Source organism: Artemia sp. Qi Xiang Cuo, chromosome 14 (genome assembly GCF_049724085.1).
Source record: "Artemia sp. Qi Xiang Cuo chromosome 14, ASM4972408v1, whole genome shotgun sequence".
Classification (NCBI taxonomy): domain Eukaryota; kingdom Metazoa; phylum Arthropoda; class Branchiopoda; order Anostraca; family Artemiidae; genus Artemia; species Artemia sp. Qi Xiang Cuo.
Genome location: NC_142807.1, coordinates 324,494 through 350,774, shown reverse-complemented (window position 1 = coordinate 350,774; position 26,281 = coordinate 324,494). Strand labels below are relative to the sequence as shown.

Below are 26,281 nucleotides of genomic sequence, written 5' to 3'. Positions count from 1 at the left end.
GGCTCATTCGATTGGAAATTGGAAGGGCTTGTGCCCTTTTTAATAGCCAAAAGTGATAGGAAGGCAACTAACACCCCTTCCACGCCCACCATTTCCCCAAACACATCCAATCAAAATTTTGAGATAGCCGTTTTGTTCAACTTAGTTTAAAGATCTGGAAATTATGTTTTTGAGGAGGAAACTCCCCCCACAGCCGTCAGGGCAAGGGTTGTAATTTATGCCCAGGAGGCATATAAGGTTTTTTATAGAAAAGCTTAGACAATGAATAGATACTATTTGGAAGATGCTTGGAGAGAGACTAGGCAAAGAGAATCACAATATAAGCGTACAACTATAGAACAAAAAAAAATTGGGCTTGTATAGTGGAAGCGGCGGACATGGGCTAGATTGGGACCCAATGAGAAAATGAATATATTGTTGCTATGTGTGTTGCGCATGGTTAGCGCTTCAGCAACGGTCTAATCATTCACGGCCTTAAGCTTCCGTTAACAATTGCTAAGGTGAGAGGAATTTGGGACAATTTTTGGGGGCGCCCACCTACCCTGAGTCTCAGTCAAGGGACCCCAAACTTGAAAAATTTGTGAAAAAATGAAATTTGCTCAGATTGCGGGGCCGAGCTTAGTCAACGAGCTTAGTCAACTATTTGAAAGATGATTGGAGAGAGACTAAACAAAGAGAAGCACAATATAAGGGTACAATTATAGAACAAATAAAATTGGGCTTGCATGATGGAAGCGGCGGACATGGGCTAGATTGGGACCCCATGTGAAAATTAAAAAGTATTGTTAGTATGTATGTAGCGCATGGTTACCAGTGAGCAACGGTCTAACCATTCACGGCTATATGCATCCGTGATTTAAGCAGCAGAGATGGGCTAGATTGGGACCCTACGTGAAAATGAAAAAATATTGTTGTTATGTGTGTAGCACATGGTTACCACCTGAGCAACGGTCTAACCATTCACGGCTTTAAGCGGTGGACATGAGCTAACATAGTTGAAATGCCCAGAAATTGTTTCTTTGAGGATGACAACCCTCCTCCCCCCCCCCCCACAACCCTCAAGGCAAAGGTTGTAAGTTATACCGCGGTGGCATTTTTTTATATTAAAGAGCCAAGGTATGTCCATAGTAAATCAAACAGTTCGTGGTAACGAACTGTATAGTAATTATAATAAAGAACAAATATAAAGCTATTATAAAAGGCACTTAGATATATTTACATAAAGTATCTATATAGTTCATTATAAATGGGGACTTTGTAAGTTTTACCGAAAACATATGAAACCTAGTAAAGAAAAAACTACGGCACGTAGTAACTAAAAGTTAAGATAATAAAAGCATCTTTTGAAAAGTTACTTGTTTAGGATATAGTGCCATACTGAAGCCCGTCTCTTACTATTCTAACTAGGAAAAAACCATAGGCTCTTTCCTGTCTGAAATTTCACAGCAATTTTTTGCATTAAAATCATAGGCAATGCGATAGCGCTGCCTAAGTAGCAAACGATGTTGGCACAATGTATTATTCATTTACTTTTTTTTTGTTTTAGACCAGGGCACTTCGTATCGAATGAGTTGTCGTAGAAACTTTAAAAAGGGCTCATTCGATTGGAAATTGGAAGGACTTGTGCTCTTTTTAATAGCCAAAAGTGATTGCAAGGCAACTAACACCCCTTCCACGCCCACCATTTCCCCAAGCACATCCATCAAAATTTTGAGATAGCCATTTTGTTCAACATACTTTAAAGATCTGTAAATTATGTCTTTGAGGAGGACACTCCCCCCAGAGCAATCAGGGCAAGGGTTGTAATTTATGTCCTGGGGCATATAAGGTTTTTATAGAAAGCGTTGTCGTAGAAACTTCAAAAAGGGTTCATTTGATTGGAAATTCAAACGTAAAATACTGTTTTTAATAATCAAAAATTATTGGAGGGCAACTAACCCCCCCCCCCCTCTCACGCCCACCTTTCTCCAAAACACATACAATTAAAATTTTGAGATAGCAATTTCTTCAACGTTGTTGGAAGTTCTGGAAATTAGGTCTTTGAAGGTGACAATTCCCCCACAGCCCTCAGGGCAAGGGTTGTAATTTATGCCCTCGGGGCATATAAGGTTGGTTTATAGAAAATATATATATATATATATATATATATATATATATATATATATATATATATATATATATATATATATATATATATATATATATATATATATATATATATATATATATATATATATATATATATATATATATATATATATATATATATATATATATATATATATATATATATATATATATATATATATATATATATATATATATAACATCGCGTTACCAGCTACTTCTTCTGTGTTTAAAATGTTCTGTATCAGGTGCTACGGAAGTTTACCGATACAATCATTCATTTAACCAATATCAACAGAATCTTGATATTCAAAGAAAACAGAAAAAAAAAACAAAGTAAAACAGAATTTTCTCTTGCACGTAACTATACCTTCGTCATTACTAGCTATCTGAGTCAATTCGGGGTCTTCTTTAACCTCTACTTGAGAGAAAGAAAAGATTGTCTTGGGGTCTTCATGATCCAGTGAAAAGGCAGAATCGGTAATGCCGAAGATCTCTTCTTCAGCCTTGATTTCTGAAGAAAAAAAACTCGCAGTTATTTACACCTACCTTAAACCAGAAAATTACAAATTAGGAAATACTTCGACTGTTTGATGTTTGATATGTTTTGTTTGATGGCATTATCACCTTCAGAAGAATCCCAAATATACAAAGAAATGCCCCCTTCCTAAATCCTCTGCTTTTTTAGCTAAAGTGAGGCTCATTACAATTAATTTTTAAAAAAATTCCACAAAAAAAGTTTTGCAAAGAAAAGTAAAAAGCTAGATTAAACTAAATATAAGCATAAATACAGCTAAATAATTTTTCAAGCGTAAAACTACTATATATCACCGTCAATAAATAAATGAAGCCAAACATGAACAGAAATTAAAATAAATAACCGATTCAATCACAAAAGGAGCAGAAACTAAGAGGTGTTGGCTGACGCGCCCTTTGGCTTCGAAAGACCATAAGATAATTCGCTCTTTACTAAATACAACCCTTTTTTCAAGCTGCTTTGTTTTTTTTCTCATAATATAGAAAGAGTAAAATCACCATCATAACCATGATTACTGAAAAAAGAACAAGTATAGACAGTTTAATATACATAGTGATATTCATTCCTGAGAGTCTTAATAATTTTAGATTTATTAAAGTTAAAAAAAACAAAAACATTTAAATGTATTTTCTTTCAGTAAACTGCAAATCATGTTATGGTCTTTAGAAGCCACAGGGCGTGTCAGCCCTACTCTTCTTGGTTTCTGCTCATTTTGAGTTTAAATCGATTATTTATTGTAATTTCTGTTCGTTTCGAGTTTCATTTACGGTAGTTTTACGGTTGGAAAATTATTCTACTTCATTTCTGGTTATCTTTGGTTTAATGTAGCTCTTTACTATTCTTTGGAGGTTTTTTTGTAGAAAGTTTTTTTCATTAATATTAGTTCATTTTTTATTAACATAGTCTTTTTCATTGGTTAAGAAAAGAATATTTAAAAAATTTTCAGTCTTTCTTCATAACAATCTGTATTTTGGCTTACTATACGTATTTTGAACAAAATTTTTCAATAGTTTCTAATAATATACACCCTTCCTAAAAGTGTTATATACACAGTATATTTTGATTTAGTTTCACGCCTCAACTTTCCCTGAGAAATAAAATTGAATAATATACTCTGTTCCTAAGACATAGGAGCATATATCTTATATCTGTGCTATTTTGACAACCTGGACACACTTACAGCCTATTCATGTACTTCAATAGCAAGGGCAGAGGTAGTAACCAGAAATCTTCAAAACGCACATAGTATCTTTAGATTTTGTTTTAAAGAAACATAAACTTTTCCTGGAAGTTTCTAGTTCATACTCTATCCCAGTCCTAGGATATCCCGCCGGGGTAGCTTTACAACCTAGATACACTGAGACTATTTTGACTTATGTTAATAATACGACTATTACTCCTAACAAGGCTAAGAGTATTAGAGCGAAATTGTCAGGGATTGTCAGCAATCACTCAGGAACAGCTTAGAGTATTGAGTTGAGACTGAGGTAAAGGGAATGAAGACGAAAAATTAAAGTAATGTTAAGGGGGTGTCGAACTAAATCAAAACACACTCTGTACATGCAGATAGTCAAAAATGCATATCAGCAATATTCCAGAAATTGTTTAAGTTGTTAATATGACCAAAAGGCAATATGTGCACAATACTACAATAATGCAACAACTAGTACTGCTATAACCGTTGCTGTTACTACAACTGCTACTGTTAGTACTTGTACTAGTAGCACAATTGCAACATAGAGTATTACAGTGAAACTTCCAGGAATACTGAGGAGAATCTTAAACTAAATCGAAATACACTATATCATATCAGGTTTTTAAAAGAGCGTAGTATTTATATCCCAGGAATAGCTTGCAGTGTTAGGTTAAAACTTTCAGTTTTAACGTAAAAAGCTTGTTAAGTGTGATGATAGATGATTTTGAGTCTGGAGAATATTTAAATCTTGGGACTTATGGCATCATAATATATATATATAAATATATATATATATATATATATATATATATATATATATATATATATATATATATATATATATATATATACATATATATCACATAATCAAAGCATAGCACACATATTACTGTTTCAAACGTTGTATCGCATGGAGTACCTATTTTATGGGAGTAAAGCAAAGGGACTTTGCTTAACCTGTTCCTTACAACAATACTACCCTCCCAGCCCAGGACCAACCCTGTCAGTGCTGTATTTTTAAAGACTTAAATATTTACATTTTATATTTTACATATGACTTATTTAAAATAAACAGGGACGTTCAAAGATTAGAAAGTATTTCCAGGAGATCTCAGATAATTATAAAACAATCGGTCTGGCCCTTGACACTTATAAGTAGGATGTTATGATTTCTAACAAGACTGGTTCTTCCAACATTGAAGCAGATTTGGATGGTCCCATTGTTAGACGGGCTGCTCGACCTACTTGCCTTAGTTTGCCAGAACGGCAACATTTCACAGAAACGCGGCTGTTACTCTAAGACCATGTTGAGTGTAAAACCTGCCAAGCTTATACTATAATTTCGCAATTTCTTTTAAACAGATCTTCCCGAGCAAAAATTTACGGTTGTGTTGCACAACCCAAAATTTTGTATAGAGCAACGGTTTGAGATACATCAACAAATTCTGACTTGTCCAAAATAAAGCAAGTGTAATATAAGTTTGCTCATTATCGTTTGCGTGTTCCCTCATGAATGCGTCCTATTTATTCGATTACTATTGAATACTATTTTTACACAATACATGAGAAAAGCTTTAGAAGCTAGAAATGCATCTGAGAAACTGGCACCCTATTGCAAGGTCAGATCTTTTTAGTTATATTTTTCTTCATTTACTTTTCTTTTTAATGAATCTATCCTTGCTGGTATGATGACAGATATATACACATACATTTATGATACATCTAGAAAGCGTCTAAATCACCTCCAAAAACAATCAAAGACATCAAGGACTATCTTGCAATGAAGATATATAGTGTTTTTTGGTTATTAGTCTACTATCCCCAAAGTCGGTTTGCAGTGTTGTTCGAAATACCGGTTATAGTAAGGATAAAACCATAAAACCCTTGTTCTCAACCCTTGCTAATAAAATTTCGTCAACCCTTTCTCTTTGCGCTAAAGTTTTAAAGTTCTTGAAAAATACTCCGTATTCCGATTCAAGAGCCCTTATATGGGAGCGGTATCTCTTAAAGAATTGAGATAAAGTCAAACTAGCACGAAGAGCGACGGTTGAGGGAAGGGCAGCCCCCTCCTTCACACACAGAATAATCTCTATCCCTTACAAGTTTTAATGTTACTCCTTACTTTCAGTTGAAAAAAAATTGTTTCATTTAATTTAGTATCAGTCCGTTTATCTAATTATGCGAGGAAACCTCCCCTGCCCCTGTAAAATTTTCCCCAAAAAATTCCCCCAAAAAATCGCCCTTACAGAAAATCTCTCCTCCCCGAAAGCAAATTTTTTTGTATATTAAGGTCAAGTCATACCCAAAGGCATGGGCCTTTCAACTATGTTCAATTAAATCACAATCCTAAAATTTTGGATCGGATGTCTCTGGGGAAAAAAGAGGCGTGTGAGAGAGAGGAGGGGATAGTTGCCTTCCAGTATTTTTGGTCAATTTAAAACCGCAAAAGAGCTTTAGACTTTCATAGGAACGAGTCTTCTCCGAATCTTTAAAGACCAGTGTTTCCATATAATCACCCCTGGGGAGAACAATCAAACAAATAAACACCCATCCATGATCTTTTTTGGTTTTCTGGTACATTGAATCTTTACAATTTTAATTGGGATTGCTTGACCTTTTGGGAGTGTTTTCCTCTTTTTATAAAATCAGGCAAATTTTCTCAGGCTTGAAGCTTTTGATGGGTAACACTAAACATAATATGATTTATGCATTTAGAATCAGCATTAAAAACAAAGCCCTTAGATGCATCTACTGTTATCAGAATTTCGTTTTTTGCGATTTCGGCTACTATTGAGCTGAGTTACTCCTTACGTGGAGTTCGTTAGCACGAACTGTTTGAAAGTCAAACAGTTCGTGGTAACGAACTGTAAGTAAGGAGCGACCCGGCTCAATGGTAACCGAAACTCTAAAAAACGGAATTTTGGTACCAATATATACATCAAAAGAATCAGATTTTAATTCTGATTTCAAATATACAAGTTTCATCAAGTTTAATCTTACCCATCAAAATTTACGCGCCTGAGAAAATTTGGCTGATTTTCAAAAACAGGGGGTAACACCCTCAAAAATTTATAGAACCTTAATTAAATTCACACCATCAGATTCAGCGTATTACAGAACCCTACTGTAGAGGTTTCAAGCTCCTATCTACAAAAATGTGGAATTTTGCATTTTTTGCCAGAAGAAAGATCACGGGTGCGTGTTTATTTGTTTGTTTGTTGTTGTTTTTTTCTTTTCCCCAGGGGTAATCGTATTGACCCAGTGGTCCTAGAATATCGTAGGAGGGCTCATTGGAACGGAAATTAAAATTTCTAGTGCCCTTTTTGAGTGACCAAAAAAAGGAGGGCAACTAGGCCCCCTCCCACGCTTGTTTTTTCTCAAAGTCACCCAATTAAAATTTTGAGATAGCTATTTTGTTCAGCATAGTCGAAAATCTAATAAATATGTCTTTTACGATGACTTAATCCCCCACAGTTCCCAGGGGAAGGGCTGCAAGTTATGAACTTTGCAAGTTATGAATATTGCTTACATATTGTATTGGTTATTGGGAAGTATACAGACATTTTCAGGAAGAATATTTTCTGGTGGGGGGGGGCTGGAGGAGGGGGTTACTCGGGAGAATTTTTCCGTGGGGGATGTTTCTTTGGGGTAAGGGACATTTCTATGAAGGGGGCGCCGGATTTCCAGGCATTATTTAAAAAACGATCAGAAATTAAATTAAAAAAAACAAGTGTTTTCAACTGAAAGTAAGAAGCAACATTGGAACTTAAAATGAACAGAAATTATTACGTATATGAGGGGGTTCTCCCCCAAGTCAATACCTCGCTCTTTACGCTACAGTTTTTTTTATGCTTTCGAAAGAGCTATCTATTCTAATTAAACGGAAAAGGAGATTCAGGGGTTTGTGAATTAAAATTTTTTTAACTTTTAACGTAAAGAGCGTGGTATTGACTAAGGGGAGAACCCCATCATATACGTAATATTATCTGCGTAATAAAAAAAAACAAGCGATACTGCTCAGTAGTAATCGAAACTTTTAAAAACGTAACTTTGGTTTCAATAAATGCGTCAAAAAAATGGGCTGTTAATGCGGACTCTATATACATGAATTTTATTAAGTTTAGCATTACTCATCATAGGCTACGAGCCCGAGAAAATTTACCTGATTTTTTAAGGAGGGGGGAAACATCCCCTAAAAGTATAAGAATTTTAATGAAAATCACTGAATCGTCAGATTCAGCGTATCAGAAAACCCTATAACATAGGTTTCAAGCTCATATCTGCAAAAATCCGCAACTTTGTATTTTTTGCCAGAAGAAAAATATACGAATATAGAAGTTTGTTACGCAAGTTAACTTTTATGTTATGTCAGAACCAATTTTAGAGACAGCCAGTTAGCAAAAGAAAATTAAAATTTTTATGCAAATTTTGTTTACTTATTCAATGACGGTGAGCCAAAATAAAAGCTGCATTAACTAAAAAACGATCAGAAATTAAATAAAAAAAATAAGTTTTTTAAACTGAAAGTAAGGGGCGACATTAAAACTTAAAACGAACAGAAATTATTCCGTATATGAAAGGGGCTGTCCCCTCCTCAACGCCTCGCTCTTTACGCTAAAGTTTGACTTTGTCTCACAAATTTATTTTTTAAAACAATAAAAAACTTTGGCGTAAAGAGCGAGGCATTGAGGAGGGGACAGGCCCTTTCATATAGGGAATAATTTCTGTTCGTTTTAAGTTTTAATGTCGCTCCTTACTTTCAGTTTAAAAAACTTGTTTTTTCTATTTAATTCGTGAAAGGTCCACTATAGAGCCATGGTAGCAGGGTTTGTTTTCTGGGGATAGTGACATAGGAAGGAGCTTCTGACAAAGTTGACACCCCAGGCTATGTCACAATGTCATAACAACCCCAGTCCTTCGTTTCCAGCACATTGGCTGGTGTTTATAATCCTTAATGTCAACCTGAAAACCTTGAAAAGGCCACCATTCATTTTGCAAGGGCTCTAAAACTAGAAGGCTACATAATTCACATTGTGATTGGAAACGCATCACTGGAAAGTGAACAGCAGGACTAAAAGAAAAAGGGACAGAAATAAAACCATATGACAGGTTAAACATAAATAAACAAAAATTACTATAAACAAATAAATGAATCCCAGAGAAAATTTGACTTAAATAAATAATCTAGTCGAACTTTAAACAAAAAAGATTTCCAGAAGCACAGAAAATACTCTAGTCCTCTCACATCACCTAGAGGCTAATGTTGTTTTTCTCCAGTAAGGCATGTCAAAACAACTAGAAGCAAAATAATGAAGCTAAATTGACCATATCCAAACTTACCCTGCTTAATAGCAATAAACTCAAAAGAGGGGATCTGGTCAGCCATTTTGTGAATTTTCAGAGGAGTCCCAGCTTTCTTCTTCTAATCGAAATAAGTATTGAACCAGAAACACATAGCCAAAGAATGAAAAACTAGTGAATTCCTAAAAAAAAAAAAAAATTACAGAAGATTTTTGTCTTTGTATGCAGTTTTTACATCCTGTGAACATTGTAAATGTGTTCTTTCTAATAGAGTGACAGGAGAGAGGAAGGAAGGAGTCATAATTTCATTATACTTAAGAATAGAATACCCAAAAAACAAAGAAATTTGTATTCCATAAGTCGGTAGTTTATTTTCTTTTAGTTCATATTTTTAGAGCAAAAAGGGCAGAAAAGGCTATTTGCCTGACAGAGATTAACAAAAACTTCTTATTAAACTGCAACAATTGGCAAGAAAATTGTGATATCCTGCAAAAAAAGAACTTCAATAAAATTCAACATGGGAAGGTCAGATCCCATTTGTTTTTTTAATGGCAACAGAAATATAGAAAATAATTTCTTAAACCACATTGGCCTGACATCACATAAAGAAAGAAAAAAAAGCAAAAATGGGGTTTTTATAGGCCAAATGAAGATACTGAAAAGATACACACAACAGAGATAAACAGAGATTCCGGTGATTTAAGAATAAACGAGTCATATTTCGGTTTTCTCAAAAGAGAAGCCGATACGTTAGTAATCCCTGAAATAAACCTTGAACCACTTTTCCAGTCATCTAATCAAACACGTGAACAACCCCTTAGGTTTCAAAGGGTGTCTGCAAGAAATGCCTTAATTAAAATCCGAAATCAAATGGCATAGTTTTCCAACTTATTTAATTGCTGTTTCGTTTTGTTTTTTCGAGTGAATGAATTGATTCCTTTCATTTGTCAGTTGTTCGCTACTATCCGTCGATGGCAGTTCATGTTTTTTTGGATTTTGTGCAAATCGCGGATATTGGCGAATAACTCGCTTTTATGTTTGTTAGGTAGTTGGTTTTAATTCTTTTAATTTTTGGCTTTTATTGATACTTCGTTTCGTTTCTCACTGAAGAAGAGAGGCGTTTGTACTCTCGAAACATTCGCTTTGTTTTTGCAGTATCTTCATTTGGTCTATAAAAACAACATTTTTTCTCATTTTTCTTTCTTTATGTGAAATATAGAAACAAGGTTTAGGGGAGCTTAGGGCTTAAAATTATGACTTATTTTATATAATTCTTGAAAACTTGGTAACCTTGAAGTGCTTAGACTTAGGTACGAGATGGTGAATACATCCACAAGGAAAAAATTGATTTAAGTCTACTTATTTTACCATGAAAAAAGGGACATCCACAGCTTGAAAAGGATTTACACAGACAAAATCATTAAACTAGTTTTATTCAGTACCCTGAAGTACGGGAGTAGGACAGATTAACCTAAGATGTTATTACTAAAAATATAGTTTTTAGTATTTTACAGAGAAGGTTATTCTTAGTAATTGTCCTTGAACTATACACTGTATCAATGTCAAACTATTTTCCAGTTTTCAAATTAATCATTTTTTTTTTTTTTGGCTCGTTTGTAGTCAACAGTTATTTCCTGAAGGAACGGTAAGTTAAATCATATTTTCCTTTAGTTTTGGTTTCTTCCATTTTCATCTCTGTCCAAAATGACAGTTATCTGAGAGAATTTTCACACCTGTCTTTCCGCATAGTTGTTAGTTTCATTTGACAACAGTATTCTTACAAAACAAGAAAAAGTAACAAGGATATTTGCAGGGACAGTGAATACAACTTAAGAATGAATAAATTTCCAAAATTCTTTGTTACTAATGCTGAAAGTTTTGATTTTAAAGCTTACCAAATTCAAGGTGTTATCAGAATCAAATCAAATTGATGTCATAGTTGTTACATAAGTACATTCCCATGAACAAGGGTTCCTTTATCTGTCAAACTATTCGGAGTTTATTAAACTTCATTCTTTGGATCACCCTCTTGGAAAAGAAGGTGGTGGTGTCTTGTTTTTTTACTAAGAGCAACCTTTGCCCCAAGATTGTTTGAGTCCCTAGTTTATCTGAGTATGATGAAATCCTCTGGCTAAGTATCAGACTAACAGCACTCCGCCATCCCTTTAATTTTATTGCAATAGCTATCATCTATTAATTGCCAAACCAAGATATTAATGGAAAATGTGCTGATTTTGTTATTTCTAAGCATCCAAAGACTGGTCTTTTTTTTTAGTTTGTGATGCCAACAACCTTAACGCAGATGGATCTGTGTTTGTTCAATATTCTCCTCTTTTAAAGTAAAACAAATTGTTAAAATACTAACTACTAAGGAGAAACATCTCTCTTGATGTCAGTCTAACTAATATGTATAATTTTTACAGCCTTTCCACCCAGCTTCACCCCCTTTGGTAGAAGTTATCATCTTTCCCTTCTTTTATGCCATGACAGACTGAATTTGCAAAGTATGTATCTTTTTTGCATTTCTTTTTTTCCCTTAATCTTCTTCAACTTCTCAGTTATGCAAAATAAATCATCTTCAAACTGTGGTTAAACTTTAGTGTCCTTTTCCTTAGACTAAATTTCTTTGTTGTAGTCTCATTTTATATTTCTTTTCTGTCTCTTAGTTTTCTTTACTTTTGTTTCTGTTTCAAAAAACTAATCCAAAGATACCATGTACATCCAGCTTGTTAAAACTGTGCATGTAACTGAACAAATAAATTTTCAAATGGGGATAAATTCATTTATTTAGACAGTGAAAAAAAAACAGGTAAAAAAGTCCAGATGTTTCGATAACATATACAGTGACCGTCATCAGTAGTATTACTAAAATAATATAATTGAAACTAGCATTTTTATACACCAGAAATTAAATAAATTTTCAGGTCATTCACAAAATAATGAACTTCTGGATTATTCAAAAGATTATTTTCAGAGAGAGTTCAATGACAAAGTTCATTCTAAGTCTTGATGTAAATTTCCATCTTTAATCTGGCCCAAAAGTAAAACAAATTTCCAATGAAGGTGGCAAAGAGCTCCGTGTCTTCTAATTGCAAACGAAATGTTGAGTTTATAGTTGTCCACTTGGATGGTCTCATTTCCCCATATATACTAAATAATTTCGACGTAGCACCTTAAACTAGGTATTCTTTTCTTAAACCACACATCTGTTCTATGACGATGAAAAAAAAAAAAAAACAGGTACAAAATTCCAGATATTTTGATCACATATACAGCGACCATCATCAGTAGTATTACTTAAATAATATAATTGAAACTAGCATTTATATACACAAAAAATAAATAACTTTTTGGATCATTCACAAAATAATGAACTCCCGGATTGTTCACTAGATTATTTTCAGAGAGAGTTCACTGACGAAGTTGCTCAATCTTGCCCAAAAGTAAAACAAATTTCCAATGAAGGTGGCAGTCTTCCGTGTCTTCTAATTGGATACGAAAAGTTGAGTTTATAGTGGTTCACTTCGATTGTCTCATTTCCCCATATATACGGCGTAATACCTTAAACTAGGCATTCTTTTCTTAAACCACACTGCCATTCTATGACCTCATAGAACGACAGTGTGGCCTAAGAAAAGAATACCTAGTTTAAGGTGTTACTTTGAAAATGTGAATATAATATCTCGTAATAGTTCATGGTATTAAGTTTAAAATTTCAGAGAAGGTTGAGCGGGATGTTGAACTAAATAAAAATATAATATATGTATCCCAATTTTCAGTAGGACATATCTGCAATATTGCAGAACTGGCTAACGGCATTTAGTTGAACCTTTCAGGGAATGTTGAAGGGAGGTTGAAATAAATAAAAAACACTAATTAGAACTAATAAATTAGAATTGGGTACTTCAATTGTTAAGCCAAAGATCTAAAAAAACTGTAGAAATTTCTATTATATTTATTATAAAAAAAAACTTAAAAAAAACGAATAAAAACTAATTAAAAAAACACTTTCCCTCAAAAGAAATTTTTCAAAGATAATTAAGGAGTCATATTATAATAAAGACCAGCAGCAATAAATTCCTCTAATAATTCAAACTCAAAACGACCAGAAATTACTATCAAAGAATAAATGAAACCCAAAATGAAAAGAGATAAAAATAAATTATCCTATCAAACATTTGGATCAGTTTAACATACACTTCATTAGCCAATTTTACCTTAATATTCTGTCACCTTCACTCTTCACTTCAACATCCACTGACTCACTCTTCAACATCCCCTGAAAGTTTCAATTTAATACCCTCAGTAGTTCCTTAAATATTGCTAATATCTATGGACCCAGAATCCAACATGCACCTTTCCCAAATAATTTTTTTTGCATATTAACAGTGGGCAGCTTCAATAACTTACAACCATTACCCCCAGGGCTCCTGGGGGTTATGACAAACTTGGAGGCATAATTAATTGACCTTTGGACTATTTTCCCCCTAATGGCTATTGTTGGGGTTTCACCCCTGTTCCTTTTCTTTTTCAGATAAATGACCAATTTTCGTTTCCGTAATTGCATTTGCTTAGATTTGCCTATAGTATAAGTTTCAATGATAAATTAAACTATCATTGTTAACCTAAAGTTGTTTTATAATTAATAAGCTTTCAAGCTAAATCATATTTTGGTCTTCCTGTTCTGGGCCATTGAAAGATAATCCTATTCAATAGAACAAAGTCAAAAGCCAGGGATTTGAACTCTTCTTTATTGGATTGGTTCGTGCCATTCTGGGGTCCACCCCAATACAAATTTCCCTTTTATGAAAACAGTAATTTTGGAGTTAATTCGTTGATAGACTTCAGAGTCTATGTGCCTATGTATTATTGCGAGTTTTGTCAGATTTGACATTGGAAAATATAAGTAAGCTATTTTCTACAGCTGTGTGAGATTGTTTTTCCAGAAGCCCAGGCAGGGTAGGAAAATTTCACGAGGAATACCATCACTAGTATATCATAGACTCATAGACTCATAGACTCATAGACTCATTTATTTATAAACAACTATCGTAGCCGTGGCCGAAGCCCCGACTAAATGGCGCTGTTTAGTACATTACATAAAACTGGTCACTGGCGGTTTAAATAACTGACAAAAAAAGGCACGAAAGAATTGCTGTGACGGGTTGTTCGACACTTTGGCGGCACTAGTTGATTTTTATGGCGGGTGTTGGCGGTGATAGGTGCAGGAGGGGGAAGCAACGAACGGTGTTTCTGGGACGAAAGAAGGGACTGCCCAAAATTGCACATTAACTGTAAGCGCCTATCACGCAACGTTGGCAGTCGTAAGGTACTAAGGGCAGCCTCATAAGAGTTGTATTTCGGGCCTAGTATCACTTTCACTGCCCGTTTTTGAATGGCTTCCAGATCTTCACTTAGGTATTCAATATTATGAGCCTGAGGGCCCCACACAGGACACGCATATTCAAGGATTGGGCGCACATACGTGACGTAAACCGTCTTCAGCTGACTTTGTGAGAAACCCAGTCGGCGCAAGGTAATTAGCGACTGTAATGCGCAACTACCTTTTTTCACCAGACCGGCGAGGTGCGCGCTAAATGAACAGTCGTCACTGAAAGTAACCCCGAGAATCACTGAGGTTGAGGTAGTAGGGTACCAAGGAACCGGGCATGAGAGGTCACGCTTAAGCGGATTAAACCTCATGACTTTTGTTTTATTCATATTAAGCTGGAGGTCATTAATGCTACACGCCTCGAGAAAGGAGTTCCTGATCTCACTGCTGAACTGGGGATACACGTCTGACTTTTCAGCAAGATATTTCAGAAGTAGGGAGAGATCGTCCACGTATTTGAATCTGTCTTCAAACTCGAGGATAATGTAGTTAATTACCGCTAAAAACAAAAGAGCTGCCAGCTTAGTGCCTTGTGGTGCGCCACACGTTAGTTCAGCCCACTCAGAGTTTAAGTCACTAGGGAAGAGAGCATAGACACACTGACAGCGGTTACGCAGGAAGTCAACAACTAAGAGCAAAATATGCTTCCTAGCGCCCATCTTTTTGAGGTTATTTGCTGCTGTATAGTGGCGGATCAAGTCAAAAGCCTTACGATAGTCGACTAAAAGCAGGTCAACGAGGCTACTGCCTTTGTACAACCACTCGGTAATCAGGTGGTAGAGACGTACTAGATAATGCGTCGTACTACTCCCTTTCAAGCAGCCGTACTGAAACGGATCTAGGGCTGGCTGAACTTGGGCTAGGAGCTCTCTATAAATAAAAGATTCAGTCACTTTAGCCATATTAGGCGTAATAGAAATCGGACGAAGCTGATTGCAGGACTTCGGGTCTTTGACTTTAGGTAAGACGCGGACGTAGGCTTTTTTCCAAGCACTCGGGAATTTGTGCTCCTTGAACGACTGATTGATCACTGATGAGAGTGGTTTTGCTAAAAACATAGAATATTCTCTTAAAAGTTTAACTGGCAATTCTCCTGGGTAAGAAGCACAGTTGCTTTTTAACTTTTGAAGTTCTTTATACACCGCGAACTCTGATACTTCAACGATTGTATCTTCAGAGACGTCAGCAATGAGGGCTTCGATTTCGGCTTCAGTGAAGGACGGGTGAGTAGTACAGATTGAAGTGAAAAAGGCGTTCACTTCGGCTGATTTTATCAGCGTTTTGTCGTCTTTCTGTATCTTAATTTCACTGGTGGTACGTTTACCGGTAAGACGCTTGACTTCAGAGTGCCACCTACGGGGCTCACCTTGAAGGAGAGGCGAGACTTTGTCATGAACGTACCTTTTCTGCGCTGCTCGTAACAGTTTAACAATGCGGTTACGAAGTTTGTTTGCTTGAACAATATCCCCACTGCGATGTAACTGGCAGCGAGTTAAGATAAGCTTCTTTAGATCGGGTGTTACCCAAGGTTTGTCAGTATCACTAACAGTTATTTTTTTCTCAGGGAAATGTTCGTGATATTTACATGACAGCAAAGAGTTGAAAGTATCAACTTTCTGGTCGATATTTGTCATAGAGCAAATCTCATCAAAGTCAAACGTCCCAATCCACTGTCCAAAGGAACGAATTGCCTCTTTAGTCATAGGTCGAGTGGTAATTTTTACTTTACGTGGTGCTGGAAGGCCAACTTTGGCCTTCCAAAGAAGTGTGTTATGGTCAGAGTTATGCAACGGACCGAGAGAGAAGGGTACTTCGTAATAATCGGGAATGTTCGTGAAAATAAGATCTAATATACTACCACTGACGTGAGTAGGGATTGAGACAACTTGCTTAAGGTCAAGCATGCTGGAGACCCATGCTTTATTAGTCTGATTGAAATCACCAGCGATTACAAAAGCAGGCGCTGCGTGTCTGCGGCGTAGGTCATCAGTGCAGTTTTGGATATACTGGATCAGTTCTTTTCTGTTCTTTGCACTTTCGGGGTAGTAAACTGCAGCTACAACCAAGCACGAATATCGCTTTGATAGGCGCTTTGGTTTGCATTCGACCCAAATTACTTCATGGCATGATTCACTGGGCTGACTTAGTAATTTACAAGGTAAGTCTTCCCGGAAGTACAGTCCGACCCCACCGCCTCGTCGGTTAATCCCTCGGTCGCGTCTCGTATTAAAAAAACACTTGTACCCCTTGATATGCCCGGTTTCATCGTTAATATCCCAACATTCTGTGATAACAGCAATGGGGGAACTCGTCTGTTTGAGAACTACTTCAAGTTCGTCGGTTTTATTGTTTAGTGATCGGGCATTACATACTAGGATATTGGGAAGTCTGCACTTCGACAATAAAAACTCAGGTGGTAGGGGGGGTGGGGTACTTGACAGTGACGATACTGGGTCAGCGTACCACGGACGAAGCAAAGGAGGGATTTCACTAGGAGGGATGCAGTTAACTACTGTCAGAATACGTTCCCTTGCTGTACTGAGAGACCTCGCTCTGTTGTTAGAAACGAGAACAGGGATAGCACAATTTTTATTTCTTTGGCCTCCTCTTTTCCCTCTGTGGCTACGCTTGGATCGCTGTTGACTTGGATTGACATCTGGCGGCTTTCTCAACAGTCGAAAGAGCCTTAAGTTAATGAAAATAAATGGCGCCACTGTGAGACGAGATGAATTCAGTTCGTATAAATCAGCTTTTCCGTACTTTAATGCCATCATTATTGCACTAATGGAAACTATGACAGTCAAATTTTCGATTATTCATACCACCACAGCAGAAAAGAAACCATGAGAAAATTCACAAATAAAGCTATACTAGTACGACGCTCAGGCTGCTCTTTGAGCGCTCTGGAACGCCATCTCCAATTAAACTTCAAATTTCAAAATATATGGCGCCACTGTCAGCGAGATGAATTCAGTTCGTATAAGTCAGCTTTTCAGTTCTTTAATGCCATCATTAGTGCACTAATGGAAACTAGGAAAGTCAAATTTTCGATTACTTACACCATCACAGCAGAAAAACCACGAGAAAATTCACAAATCAAGCTATAATTGGACGACGCTCAGGCTGCTACTTGAGCGCTCTAAACGCCATCTCCATCGACAGGGGGGCCGTTTTCCCTCCAAAGAGATAGCTAGAGATATTAGGGGTGACCCAGGAGGGTGCACCCTTGGCCTAGAGTTTGACCTGTCGGACCATTTGTTTGCGTTACAATGCCCAGGATCAGGGTATACCATAATAGGATGTTAACATACCCTATATCTACATTACGGTAGTGAGAGCCACGAGCCATTCCATTTCAACATTTGGCGCTAGCAAGGCTTTCCCCTCCAATAACTGGTGCAGTACCATTTCAATGTCAATATTTGGTACCAGCGTTGGTTACCATTCCAATAAGTGGTGGCAGTGTCTACTATATTCCAATATCTGGTGACAGCAACTAAAGGTAGCATCAGTAACATTGATAGTAAAAGAATCCTTGTTTCCCGAATGGATGATTTAATTTAGCCTACACAGTAGCCTATTGTGAGTACATATAAAAAATTGAGGGGAAAAGACGGAATCAATTTCAAATAATTAAAAATCAGAATGGGCATTGCCTAGTTAGAATAAAATAAAAATTTATGAATCAATATATCACACAACTATGGGTGGATTTAGCCTAGAAGTAATAGACTATAAAAATATAACAGGAAACTGAATGGGCATTGTCTAGTTGGACTATAATGAAAATTATCAATCAATATATCACGCAACTAATTAGCTTGTGAAAATGATCTGCAAATTGAGGCATAAATTTTTCACGAGATGACTGTAAGTTTCACATTCAAGAGATTATTTTCATGTAGATGGAAGAAATATTTTGATGTTAGCTGAATTTTGAAATAATGTTGCTCAGAGAAAATACAGATACAGAAGGAAGAACTATGAAACAAACGGATTCATAAAATGAATTAAGAAGATATAATGATAGAAGGAATTAAAGTAGTCCAAATAGAAGGAGCAGTATGGAGTCAAGATCCAGCAGAGGAGTGACGAAAAGTAGTCATGTAAATATGACACAATATATTTATTAAATTTCATGATGGAAGAAAGAGAGAAAGATAGAAAAGAAAGAGAGAAGGAAAGAAAAGCCAGAGAGACCTGCAGAAAAAGTAGTGAGAGAAAGCACCAAGAGTATATGAAAAAAATAAGGAATGAGATAGATCAAATTGAAAAAGATAGTCAAGCCTATGAAATATATCATCAGGCTTGTATGGATAAAATTGAAAAAGACAGTCAAACTAATAAAATATACCATCAGACTTGTATGAAAACCCTTACTAAGGCTTGCAAAGCCTGTAAGGGAATGTCAATGAGTGAGAGATTATCAGACATTTATCAGACATTAAATACTAAAACAGAAAAATATGCTACTTGACTCTTGACTATGCGGGTAGGCGGAATGGCCCATAAAACAAAATGGGAGGCTAAGCTGCCCTGTCAAAAAAACAAAATGCTTGATACTTCAGTTAGAAATGTTGAAAATTTGGAAAAATGGGATGCAGAAGTGGCTAAGCCACATGATATTGAAAATAAAACACACAAAGATGATTTTTCAGGAAATTTTTCTGAAAATAGAAAAGACGCCAATTTATCAAATATGAGATGCCGATAAGTATATACCCAAATGAAGCCTCGATTGCACCAGAGAAAAGTGAGAAGAAATTTATTGTATGCAATTTTCCTCATAAAGTCCGAGAAATTTTAGTATAATATGAAAAACCAAATTTCCAAATTTAATTCCAATTTGATGATGATTTATTTAATACTACAGCAAAAAAAAAGAAAAAAAAAAAAAAAAAAAAATATTCAAAGGAACTGCAACAAAGAAATCCAGTCAAAGATAGTCAACACTGGAGTCCAATTCAGATTATATGATGATTTAATTACGAGATTAAAAAATTTGAGAAAAGTAGACATGAAAAGAGAAATACTAAAAAGAGAAAAAATTGGCAGATTCAGCCTGCAGTGTTGAAAGACAAAAAATTGAGAGAATTACAAAATTGCAAGAACAAAAAAGAACTTAGGGGGGACAAAGAGGTCCAAGACCCCTGGGAATAAAAGAAGACTATAACAGAACAATGAAAAATAAGAAAAAGGACACTATGGTCCAATTAAAAGAGTTGAAGATGATCTACTTCACAAAACAAATAAATAGGAGGAAAGTAAGAAAGAAATAAGAGACACAAAATAGAGAGGTGATTTACAAATTCAGCCTGCGTTTTGGGAAAATAAAATTTTCAGTGAGATAAGAAACAAATTTAGGAGAAACAAAGAGGTCCAAAACCCATTGGGAACAAAACAAGATGATCATAGAAAAGAGTTGAACAACCTATGGCAGGTTGAAGAAAAGTTGGAAGAAATTGAATTTTGGGTTGGATTGGAAAAGATTGGGAAGGAATCTGAGATTAGTCCTATCAACTCTAAGGGAGATTTGGTCTCTTTTGGGGGGAGGAGCCCTTTTGGTAGATCCATGAATGATGGATGGTTTGCTCAACAGAGAGCTGGTTGGCAAGTTGTGACCCTGTTACCAAGATTTTGTCTCTCTGATCTGGAGTCCTTGGGGGATTCTTTCTTCAGTCACTTCTTGTTTCACCCAAGCCTTTGTCCAGTAACCCTAATTGCGGTTGTATCACTTCATGGGAATTGACAATTATTTCTTGCAAACCTTATTTTTTAAGCAACATATCCAAATTTCATCTTCTGTTAGTATCAATGCCAATTCTTCAATTGATTATCCAAGGGGAGGGAGTCAGAATGAACTGATTAATGATTTGCTCAAACTTTTAGGTGATTTCCCTGTACCCATATTGTTTTCAAAGGCCTTTGAATGTTTGGCCATATATGATTTCAAATTATGCCAAGGTGCAATTCATGTTTTAATTGAGATGTGGTCTTTTTTCCACCAATGGAGAGTAAGAGGCTAGTTTAGCCAATTTTTCATGATGACTCACATCAATGAATGTGCCAGAAACTGATTCTCTGCTTCTCTCAAGTGTAAATTTGTGAGTGTAAGAAAATTTGTATTTTAATCATGCTAATCATGGTTAGTTTCCACTATTCTCAGGGACATCAGTTTTGAAACCTCATGCAAATGCCCATACAATATAGACCATGGTGGTTTTGCATTAGAGATGTGTGGATGGCAACAGATCCAGAGCCAAGCAGTGGAAGCAGTAGCACAGACGCTGGTAGAAGAAAGAAGGCAAATCAATTTTGTAAAGTTTAAATTGAATGTTTATGTTTGTAAGGGTATACCAGCATGGCATGTGGGTGGTCATTTATATTACGGGCGGAGGTGTTGGGGTTTCACCTCTGTTTTATTTCTTTTTCAGATAAATGACCTGTTTTAGTTTCTTTAATTACATTTGCTTAGTTTTGCCTATAGTATAATTTTTAATGATAATTTAAACTTTCATTGCTAAGCTATAGTTGTTTTGCAGTCAATAAGCTTTCAAGCTAAATTCTATTTTGGTCTTCCTGTTCTGGGCCATTGACAGATAATATTATTCAAAAGAAGCCAGGGATTTGGACTCTAATTTATTGGATTGGTCTGTGCCATTCTGAAATCTACCCCAACATAAGTTTTCCTTTTAGGCTATGACAACAGTGATTTTGGAGTTAGTTTGTTGATAGACTTTTGAGTCTATGATGCTATGTAATACCAACCGCCCTTTATATGACAATCAGATTATATAATGCCAGTAGGCTTAATAGCAAATAAGCAAAAATTACACACCCTCGAAAACACAATTTATTTTTTCTATGATAATTGATTTCAAATTTTACACCGGAATTTTAAGCACAGTTGTTCGATGAAATGGAGAAGACTATAGTTAATTGAGCCAAAAATTATGCCTTTTTGGACAAATTTATGCTACGTCGATTTTGTTTTCCCATGTATCACGAAAAAGTTAATTAGTTGTGTATTGGTATTTACTGTGATGAAGGACAATTCAATACAGATTCTGAATAGAGTATAGTCTGGTAACAATAAAATTATTTCTAGCTTGCTAGGGGAACAAAAGTGGAGTGTCCTTACCTTAAACCTTAGTTCCTTCGGCGCCGTTAGTGTCGCATAGGATGTCGATGAAGCCTCTCCACTCGTCCCAGAGCGAGGCTGCAGCGATTATATCTTCCTATTCAGGTACTAAAAAAGTCTCGGCCATCCTCAGATCTCAGTCAAAAAATCGCCACAAAGTGTTCTTTAAACAACCCTGTCTTCTTCTGTCGCCTGGTTTCCAGTCGTAGGCTGTTTGAGGAAGGCGGCCTTTTTTCATGCGGAGTACATTTCCTAAATATTTCCACCTCTTCTTGTTTAGAACAGCAGTAATCGGAGGCTGGTCAGTTCTATGACGAACTTCAGAGTTACTAACTCTCTGTTGTCAGCTTATATTTAAAATTCTCCTTGACACATATTTTTGAATGCAAGAATTCTCTTTTCAAGCTGTTGATTCATTTTCCAGTACTCACTAGCGTAGAGGTGAGTGGAAAGCACATTGGTATTAAAGAGACGTAACTTTAGTCGTAAAGAATATTTTTACTGCTCTTCCAAGTGGGCTATAGTCTATTAAAAGCTCCGGTTGACTGACCAATTCTGTATTTAATCTCGGACATTATTTCGCCATCACAATTGATCTAGCTACCCAGGTATTTGAAATCTTTCACCTGTTCTATATTTGTGTTCTTGTGATGCAGTACAAGTGGTGAGTTTGTGATGGACATGCTGTTTGATTTGTCAACGTTAATGGTTAGCTCGGTTTTTTTAGGATTTTCTATAATTGCGTCAAATAGCTGCTATAACCTTTGTTTAGACTCTTCTAGGAACACCACGAAATCTAAATCAGATAGTTGCTTACTGCTTTCGTCATTACATAACATGTAAAAAATTTTTAGATGTAATGACGTGTCATTGTTATGAATGTTGACATTCTGATGGGTAACGATTGTGACTGTCGATGAACTGACGTGTCGGTCTTATGACTGTCGATGTTGTGACGGTTAGTGGTTCTGACGGATTTTTTGTCGATGTTATGAAGCTAGTGCTCCTGACGATTAGATGTTATGACCCTTTCCCGCCAATAAGACACCTCAGCAATGTATCGAGAACGACTGAGGGTATTAAGTTGAAACTTTTGGGGATACTACTATTACTACTTCTGCTCTTACAATTTAAATAAATAAAACGAGTGTAAGTGTATCCAGGTTCTCAAAGAGCAACGATACAATCTTTTGGGAATGATCTTAAGTTTTATTTTCCTGGTCAACTTCAGAAGCTTTAAAATTAAATTACAAAATACTATTTGTGTCAGGATTCAAAATTGTTGATAACGTTTCTCCGACATACAAATAGTATCCCATACTATGGATTCTTATAGAAAAAACTGAAAAGATATAAAATATTATTTTTTCCATGAAAAAGATTAAGTCAATATAAAACGAACAGAAATTAATTTTAAAAAATTTTCCACACAACAAGTTTTTCAAAGAAAAGTAAAGAGCTCCATTAAGCCAAGAAAGAGCAAAAATAAAGCCAAATAATCTTCGGATTTTTCTTGTCAACAAAATGACGTTTCGTGCTTGTGACGGTTGTTCGAAATGGTAGGACCCCCTTATTGGCAACCATAAACATAACGCCTTTTGATTTATTTTAAAGCAACATTTAGTTTTATAGCCTAACTGCACAATTGCATAACTGTGCGGTGTTGACATGCCTAATATCCCTAAAGACAAACAAAATGGCTGTCTCGAAGTTATGACTAGATGTGTTTAGGAAAGGAATGGGCTTGAGAGAAGGGTTGCTTGCCATCCAATCTCTTGTTACTCTTAAAAAAGGTAGCAGAACTTTTAATTTGAATTAGCTCCTTTAAAGTTTCAATGATATTTTCAGCTATTATAGAATGGTACAACCTATACTATTGCTTATAGGCCGTTTTGAAAACCTGCATGCATACAGTTTTTTCCTTTAATTGAAACTCCTAAATGTTTCCTAAGAGTTTCGTCTTAATGACTTTAGCGTCATTAGTTACATTAACTGTAGTGGTAGTATTGAAAGTATACATATAGTGCCTTCTGGCTAGTTCAAAATCCCCCACAACTTACCCTTAAAGGTCTAAATTAATAATATAAGTTGACAATTTGGGGAGGTTGACATCCCCATAGACATAATTACTTGACCTTTCAATAATGCTGAACAAAATAAATCTCTTAAAATTTTGATTGGATGTGTTTTCGGGAATGACAGGATTGTAGGGGAAAGCTGGTTGTCCTCCTTTCACTTTTGACTCTTAAAAAGGGCACTAGATCTTCCAACTTCCAATCCAATGAGCCCCATCCAGTCTGAAGTTTATACGACTATCCGTTCCATAAGAACCTTATATGCCCAGGGCATAACTTACAACCCTTGCACCTAGGCTCTGGAGGGTTTTGTTCACCTTGAAGCCATTGTTAAATACTCTTTGGACTATTGTGAACAAAATGGCTATCTCAAAATTTTGGTTGGATGCGTTAGGGGAAAACAGGTTGTCAGGGAGGAGAGGGGGAGGGGGCTAGTTACCCTATATTAATTTTGACTCTTAAAAGAGAACTAGAATTATACATTTCCAATTAAAGAAGTTTCCTCAAAAGTTCAAACAACCACACCATAAAAAGCTCATATGCCCCCGGGGCATAACTTACAACCCTGGTCCCTAGGCATGGGCATAGGCAGCATATTGTCTAGGGGGGGGGCAGTCGATAGTGGGATGGAGTTTTATCAACTGCTTTTTCCAAACCATCTGCTTTTTCCAAACCATCTGCTTTTTCAGCCATATCTAATGTAAATTTGAAGGTCTGGGGGGGGCAGCTGCCCCCCCCTCCCTACGCCCATGTCCCTAGGTTCTGGGAGGTTGTGTCAACCCCAAAGGCCTTGCTATGTGATCTTTGGACTGCTTTTGAACAAATGGCTATCTCGAAATGTCAGTAATATAGCATATCAAAAAATACAAATTTCTTAACATAATAGCATAATAGCTATAATAGCTATAATATATAATTATCAGTTATTCATCTTATTTCAGGACAAACTTATCTTGTCTTCTGTTTTTTTAAACAAAAATATGTATTTTGCGTTCACTTTCCCGTTGAAGACTCAGAAACCATTCAAATTCTTTTATCCTACAGCAATAAACGACAAAACACGTTTAAAACGTTTTAACTTTTTTTAACTTTAACAAATAAAAAATTATTAAAACTTTAAGGAATATATATTAGTGTATATGTTTACTAAACTGACAATCCACAGCCATTTTTTTTTTTTTAGTAAAGTACAAATTATGTTCTGGTCTTGAGAAGGTATTGGGGAAGTCAAAGACATAATTTCCAGATCTTTCAACTACACTGAACAATATGGCTATCTCAAAATTTTGATTAGATGCGTTTTGGAAATTGATGGGCGTGGAGGGGGCTTGTTGTCCTCCAATCACTTTTGACTAATAAAAAGGAAACTAGCTCTTTCAATTTCCAATCGAATGAGTCTTTTTCGAAGTTTCTACGACAACAAATGGCCATCTCAAAATTTCTATCAGATCCATTTCGGGAAAATACAGGTGTGGGCGGGTATGCACCCTTCGATCACTCAAAATCTTAAAATAGGCAACAGAACTTCTGATTACCAATCCAAGGAGCCCCCTCCAACGTTTATACGATCACCCTTTCTATATTAACCTTATATGCCCCCAGGGCATAACTTACAACCCTTGCCCTTTGGGCTCTGGGGGGGAGGGGGGTGTCATCCTAAAAGATATAATTTCTGGACCTTTCAATTACGTTGAACAAAATGGTTATCTCGAAATTTTGATTGGATGTGTTTGGGGAAGTAGTGGGCATGGGAGGGGGGCTAGTGGACTATTGTGAACGAAATGGCTATCTCAAAATTTTGGTTGGATACTTTTGGGGAAAACAGGTTGTCTGGGAGGAGAGGAGGGGCTAGTTACCCTATATTAATTTTGACTCTTAAAAGAGAACTAGAATTATACATTTCCAATTAAAGGAGTTTCCTCAAAAGCTCAAACAACCACACCATAAAAAGCTCATATGCCCCCGGGGCATAACTTACAACCCTGGTTCCTAGGTTCTGGGAGGTTGTGACAACCCCAAAGGCCTTGCTATATGATCTTTGGACTGCTTTTGAACAAATGGCTATCTCAAAATTTCAGTAATATAGCACATCAAAAAATTAGAATTTCTTAATATAATAGCTTAATAGCTATAATAGCTATAATATATAATTATCAGTTATTCATCTCATTTCAGGACAAACTTATCTTGTCTTCTGTTTTTTTTAACAAAAATATGTGTTTTGCGTTCACTTTCCAAGCGTAAAACTACCACAAATCAATATCAATAAATAAATGAAACTCAAAACGAACAGAAATTAAAATAAATAGCCGAGTCAAACCCAAAACGAGCAAATATTTATATAGTAGGGCTGATAACCCCCCATGCCTTCTTTAGACCAGAACACAATTTGCGCTTTACTGAAAACTAAATACGTCTGAAATGTTTTCACTTTTCTTACTTTCATAGATAAAACATTATCAAAACGCGAAAGAATAAGTATCAGTATATGTCAATTAAACTGACAATCCAC

The 26,281-nt window shown here is 35.9% G+C and overlaps 1 protein-coding gene across 2 annotated transcripts in view; it reads right to left on the bottom strand.

The window, feature by feature from the left end:
* The window catches only part of LOC148944027 (uncharacterized), a 122,157-nt gene extending 100,717 nt beyond the window's left edge, over nt 1-21,440 (bottom strand). The window contains exons 1-3 of one of the 2 annotated variants that reach the window (XM_089100377.1): nt 21,392-21,440; nt 9,201-9,343; nt 2,498-2,641 (exon numbers count right to left, since the gene is read on the bottom strand). In XM_089100377.1, coding sequence (XP_088956503.1) covers nt 2,498-2,641; nt 9,201-9,246 — 190 coding nt within the window. In that variant the 5' untranslated portion in view covers nt 9,247-9,343; nt 21,392-21,440. Of the gene's footprint in view, nt 1-2,497; nt 2,642-9,200; nt 9,344-21,391 lie in introns of those variants that run through there. The other variant, XM_089100379.1, reaches the window with a different exon arrangement.
* Nucleotides 21,441-26,281: the final 4,841 nt, after the last annotated feature.